Source organism: Gymnoscopelus braueri (assembly GCF_963280865.1).
Source record: "Gymnoscopelus braueri genome assembly, chromosome: 22".
Taxonomy (NCBI): domain Eukaryota; kingdom Metazoa; phylum Chordata; class Actinopteri; order Myctophiformes; family Myctophidae; genus Gymnoscopelus; species Gymnoscopelus braueri.
The window spans coordinates 42,988,525-42,994,974 of record NC_137624.1 but is presented as its reverse complement, the minus strand read 5'-3'; the positions used below and the strand labels follow the sequence as shown (position 1 = coordinate 42,994,974).

Genomic DNA, 6,450 nt, shown 5'->3' with positions numbered 1-6,450 from the left:
GGACCCCCCTGGTAGCCCCCCAAGGACCACTGGTGGTCCCCGGACCACTGGTTGAGAACCACTGTTCTAACTGTATACTTACAGCATTTCTGCACAGCTTGAGTGAAGTAAAGACTGCACACACGGGTCTGTCTCCATTGTGAATGTGCCTTCAACTTAAAGAGAATGGACGTTGCTATAATTCTTCATTCTTTTATCTTTATTTTCTATCAACAAGATTTTTTTTTACATGAGTATTAATGTTGTGCGGTTGGCTTTCACAGAGGGAAATGTGATGTTGTTTTTCCCTGATTTCAACGTTTTGTGTGCCGTGTGATGTTTCCTGTTTTTGTCAAATTAATGACTGTTCCTAGTTTTTTTTTAATTTAAGGGAAGTTTACTTTAATAACTTTTTAAAAGATTTTTGAATGAATCAATCGTTGTGCCTTATATATTTGCACTGAAATGCACCTGCCATAAATGTGAATGGGTCTTCACTGTGACTATGAATCAATAAATATTCAAAGAAGCATTCCAGTTTAATGATGAGTAGCCTACCTTTTTTTTCTTAAGAAAATACATTTAAGCAACAAACATTTGTCCAGTGAACAAAGAGAACACAATGGACAGTGCCGTCGCATTAAACCACTTAAACCTTGTGAGCTTGTACATTTTAATAGCTTATATTGTAGAAACTAGAACCATATTATTGCATCATCTTGTTTTAATGTTGTATTTAATTTAACTGAGTGAAGTACAGTGAACACTGGATTTACTAACGATTCCCACTTGTATTTATTCATTTTGTCCACAGGAGGGCGACAGACGCTTGAATATAAACGGATCAACGGAGTTAGAGAGAGACAGATCTTTGCAAGTGTTGTAAAGCAGTGGTTCTCAATCTGTGGGTCGAGACCCCCAGGGGGTCCCCACATGATTTTAAGGACTTTTAAGACTGTTTTAATACCTCGAAAAAGACCATTACAGCATCAAAAGTAGTGATCTTGTAGATCTGCTATTTTCACAGTATAATGTAATGCCTGAACTCCTACATTCCAAGTGCTTGTCAGGGTGGGGGCGTCCCCAATTTTAATACCACTGATTATTAACATTAACACACGATGACATTTATCACACTATATTAATGTTCAATGGATTTAGACATTTTATATGAATGTTGCGTTTTTTGCCCCCATGCTGTTATTTAAAAATGTAACAAACTGTTGTTTTTTGGGACTAGCTTTTGTCATAGCTAATGGGTATCCTAATAAACAATAAACTAATAAGTGTTTTAAGGTTCTATTACCCTAATCCTTCAGAGCTCTTTACACAAAACTAACACATTTAGGTTGAAAACTTGAGGATAAATGACATTTAAACCGGAAAAAAACGGACCACACTGATCAGGAATTATAAACCATTTATTGATTACTTTTGAACAAAGACAATTGGTTTTCATAGTAGTTCATAGTTATAAAGTAGCATGACTCAGCAGACTTTCGTGGTGGTGAACTATCGCAGTGCTTTTTCAACATGGGGGTCATGGGAACCCCCTGGGGTCCTTGGAGGGGGTTCCAGGGGTCCCCAGCTAAATAGTTTGGAACCAAATAAGACCCTTATGGGACTAACTCTGAGAGTTAAATTAGCACTGAGGGTTTTAGTGTAGATTCTTGGGGTCCCAGATGACCTAATCGGGTCGCGAATTGTCCTCGGTTGGAAACCCCACATACAATATGCAACGGTTTCATGTTTCTGTAACTTGAATACATTGTGTTTTTTATACTGTCCCCGTTAAATAAACATATACATAAAATTCATGTCAAATCTGTGACATTAACCCCCTTCAATCCAGGAACGCATCTCTGTCATTTTAGATGTCTTTGGCTATTCAAAAATAGCAGATATACAAGCTCATAGCTTGTAGAAAAAAATGTCCGTGGACCCCCCATCTCAAAATACTTTGTTCCCGGGACCCCCAGAAGCAAAGATTTACCGGTAAGTTAAAATGTATTCAAAGATTTGCACACATTTTCATGATTTTTCTCGGTACTCGGTGCCACGCTACGAGCTTGTAGATCTGCTATTTTTTGAATAGCCAAAGAAATAAAAAAATTGACACACAGATGCGGAACCAGTGAACTTCTTAAATCTTTTCCACGGACAAAAGGCGTTTAAATCAGAGGTATTTGTACACGGCCTTATCCTGCAGGGTCTGGAGCTCCAGCTTGACGGGGCATTTGTAGAAGTGCGAGAGCAGCGACTCCGCGTAGCCGATCAGGAAGTAGAACTTCTGCGGCGGCATCTTCTGCAGCATCAGAGCGCACACCGCCAGCGCGTTGCCCCGCCGCTTGATCACCACCTCGTTGGCCAGGCAGCCGTGGAACGTCCCGAACATGAAGCGCCGCACGAACACGTCCTCTACGGTCCGGTCGGCCGCGCCGCCTTCTCCTTGCAGGTTACCTAAAAAAAAAAGAAAAGGAGAATGGAGTAAGGCTGTCACCAATTAGCTCATTTAAGTTGATGATTAATTGTCATACGAATAATTGAGATTAAAGGAGTAGTTCACCCAAAAAATTACATATTTTCTATCAATTGCACACCTCATGAAGCCTTGAATTCATGGATTTGTTTTTGTTTTTGTTGCATTCCTAAGCTAATAATTTGATTCCCGTCTCCTACCGACTAATGTATCCGGTAGGAGACACAAAGTTCATTCTTTGTGTCTCCTACCGGAAATACACACGGCCATCAAATTGTTGGCTTAGGAATGCGACAAAAACAAAAATAAATCCATGAATTCAAGGATTCATGGGGTGTGCAATTGATATAAAATAGGTAATTTTTTGGGTGAACTCCTCCTTTAACGTGTTATATTTAATATTATAACATATTAATATTTTCTAAATCACGATTTAATCGTGATTTTGGCATTGAACATTGGAACATTATGAATGAAAATTAGGCTAATACATTTTAGGCTTTGTAATCAAAAATTGCACAGGGCAGATGCGACAAAAAACTTTTTTTTTTTACTGATATATTTAATAATTTTATAACTTTCCAAACGACAACGACCCGACGACACCAGGGTCTAAAACCTTCAATGGAAGAGTGTGTGTACAAATGTAAAATTTGTACACACACTCACACAAAAAAAAGCTATAAATAGATAAGTTAACGCTGAGGATTTGAAAGTGTAGAGGAGCTCTATACTGAGGCAGACCCTGTGACAGGAATAAATGTTTACCCTGAGTATTACCAACCAAGCAACGGACAACAATGTTTTCAGATGCTCTGAGGTTTCACCACATGTAGTGATGGCCCTGGTCATCATCGACAACAAATAAATGAATGAATACGTACTAGTATGCTGTGACAACCATCCTTTGTAGTGTCCTATGTGATGAGGGTGCAGTGCTTGCTCATAGGTTATAGGCCTGTCTCCTTTCCCCACGCGGATACGAGCCGCTCGGTTCTGGCACCCAGACAAAGAGAGGAGATAAGAGTCAGAGATGACAGGACAAATAGAGTAATGATCTCTCACAGTTACAGAACACAGATGGATATATAATAAAGACTGTGTGGGCCAGTGGTTCTCAAAGTGGTGTCCGGGAACACCGCAGGGGTCCTTGGGGGGATTCTAGGGGGTTCCAGCTAGATCGCTGATAGGTACCAAATGGACACAATTATAGATCTGTATTCTGTACAACTCTGACAGGGTACAAATGGAACCAAATGGACCCTTACGGGTCCATTTGGTTCCATTTGTACCCTGTCAGAGTTGTGGGGGGGGGGGGGGTCTGTGTGGCCTAATGCATTGCCAAACTGGGGGGGGGTCCTCGACATTAAAAAGTCTGAGGACCACTGGTGGTAGGCTGATGTTGAAGACATGTTTTACCTTGCAGCACACTGAGGAGACATGGATGGCTCTGCTCCCAGCGGGACAGCACAACGTGCCAGAGGACTTCACCAAAGTTCTCTACAACGGCAAGAAGACGGAAAACCTTGGTTAGAGCAACGTTTCATTAGTTTAGTTACTTGTATATGTAACGTGACGGTCAGTGATTAAAATCAGCTGCACCTTGACCAACTGCAACATTAAGGAGACGAATACTGAACAATAGCCTCAAGAAAAGTAGCCGTAGTGTTCTAAGAACTTAGATAATATGTCTTTCACGTGTGACTCTGTGGTGAAACCCCTTTTAAACAGGGAACATTCCTGCTTGTTAGACCACATGTCTGCTCGGGTCATCCTGATGACGCTACAACAAATCAATCATATCCATAAATGGAGTTTCCACAATATCTACGCCCAAATATGGTGTGTATGAGTATGACATCCAATCTATCCTAACAGGTCCATTTGGTTATGACCCGCTCAGTTGCCTTGTGGTTAGAGTGTCCGCCCTGAGATTGGGAGGTCGGGGTTCAATCCCCCGGCCGGCTCATACCAAAGACTATAAGAATGGGACCCAGTTCCTCCTCGCTTGGCCCTCAGCATCAAGGGTTGGATCGGGGGGGGTAAGACCCTGTGACATGCTGGCATCATGTCCAGAGGATGTACTTGCACGTAAAGCTGCCTCACGCTACAGAAACAGGAGACAGGCTCCTGAGCCTATGGACCACATGGCTCGGCAAGGCTTACTTGAACTTTAAAAGTTTGAAAACCCAGTGGAAACAAGTCCAGAGGTCCAGTAATGATGAAGTGACGCAGGTGGAAGTCGATCTGCGCTCTGCCCTAGGCTGGAAATGTGCTTATAGGCACATTTTGGATGACAGGAGCCAACTCAATCAGACAGTAGAAAGTTTCTACTGTCTGATTGAGTTTGCTCCTGACCTGTCATGGCGATGAAGTCATGATGTGCCAACCATGTCCAAATATGAAGCCCGATAAGTCGCTCACCCTAAAACCTCTGTAGTAACCATGGCGATCTAATGTATCAGATCTAGTGACATGAAATCAGCTCTAACAAACATTAACGCCTTAATTAAATGATTAATGAAATGGGCCATATTTCTGCTTAATTAGTACTTCTATACGTTTGGTTCTGTGAGTATATTTAGTTTGTGCTTTTATTCTAAATTAAGTTTTTTTTCAATAATTGTAAAATATATACATATTTGGCTGGAGATTATTTCAACCACGAACATGTTTACATAAAATGACGATTTTTACAAACCACTAATAAATCCTCTACAGATTGTCTGTGATGATGAACTGTCATGTTTACATCCAGTTAAACTGTTATCATTCATTCTCTGGTCAAATAAGCATTATTTCCCAGTGGAGTTAAACACAGCTGACGGTATTTAATCAAACTAAAGTCCTGACATTATAATAATGTTCCCTCAAACGTTTATAATTCATATTTTAAGCTGGTTTTCTCACCAATAACGTCAGGCTCCGAACGTTGCTCAAGGACGCAGCCATTTTCCTCCCTCAGGTGAAGCAAAGGATTGTGGGAAATGTAGTGTCTTCAATCTGTGGAAGTGTAGTCTTCAATCTCTTCAATCTAATAATTATGAATTGCTACCAGTATAAGTTAAATAAAAGACTTAAATCACTATTCTAATATTCATATTAAGAATCAGACATGACCAGCATTTATTTTGTAGTTTAATTAAACATTCGTAAAATGTAATCATGGAACTGTTCATTTCAAGAAACGTTCCCAGACGGACCATACGTCGGGTCGTACCAACCGGACGTTGCCAAAGCAGAAGTTGCCAGATCCGATAATTATGTGGAAAATATGACACAAAAATAAATATAGAATCATTTTAGTCTCTGACTTTTCATAAACATAAACAACTTCTAATCACTTCCAGGCTCACTTTGAAGTGATACACTGAACCTTTTCAAACATTATGTTAAGCAGTGGTGTAACTAAGTATGTACTCAAGTACTGTACTCAAGTAAAAAAAATAAATGAGTACTTTTTTCCAGTGGTGGAAAAAGTACTCAAATATTTTACTTAAGTAAAAGTACTAATACTGCAATGTAGAAATACTCTGTTACAAGTAAAAGTCCAGAATTAAAAATGTACTTGAATAAAAGTACAAAAGTATTGGCATCAAAATGTACTTAAAGTACCAAAAGTAAAAGTAAAAGTACTAAAATATTTGAAAATAGCCGATCTACAAGCTCACAACGCGTCGCAATGCGACGCGTTGTGAGCTTGTAGATCGGCTATTTTCAAACAGCCTAGGTATAAAATAGGGCTAAAGTGATTAAAGTATGTTTCATAATATAATAATTTATATATGAAAAGTAACTAGTAACTAAAGTTCTCAAATAATTGTAGTGGAGTAAAAGTACAATATTTGCCTCTGATATGTAGTGGAGTAGAAGTAAAAGTATTGGAAATTGGAAATACTCAAATAAAGTACAAATACCTCAAAATTGTACTTAAGTACAGTACTTAAGTAAATGTACTTAGTTACTTTCCACCACTGCTTTTTTCCACCACT

The 6,450-nt window shown here is 39.4% G+C and overlaps 1 protein-coding gene across 1 annotated transcript; it reads right to left on the bottom strand.

The window, feature by feature from the left end:
• Positions 1 to 1,382: 1,382 nt before the first annotated feature.
• mrps24 (mitochondrial ribosomal protein S24) lies at positions 1,383 to 5,435 on the bottom strand. Its single transcript, XM_080418820.1, has 4 exons — positions 5,369 to 5,435; positions 3,878 to 3,958; positions 3,343 to 3,454; positions 1,383 to 2,439 (listed from the first exon to the last, which is right to left on the bottom strand). The coding sequence occupies exons 1-4, from the start codon at positions 5,408 to 5,410 to the stop codon at positions 2,156 to 2,158; spliced, it is 519 nt and encodes a 172-aa protein (XP_080274946.1). The 5' UTR covers positions 5,411 to 5,435; the 3' UTR covers positions 1,383 to 2,155.
• Positions 5,436 to 6,450: the final 1,015 nt, after the last annotated feature.

What these genes read in the sequence shown, in the direction of transcription:
- mrps24 (XM_080418820.1), bottom strand. Translation starts at nt 5,410, where the DNA reads ATGGCTGCGTCCTTGAGCAACGTTCGGAGCCTGACGTTATTG. An exon ending in TCTCCTCAGTGTGCTGCAAG is followed by an intron (nt 3,455 to 3,877) that starts GTAAAACATGTC and finishes TCTGGGTGCCAG; the next exon opens with AACCGAGCGGCTCGTATCCG. An exon ending in ATGGTTGTCACAGCATACTA is followed by an intron (nt 2,440 to 3,342) that starts GTACGTATTCAT and finishes TTTTTTTTTTAG; the next exon opens with GTAACCTGCAAGGAGAAGGC.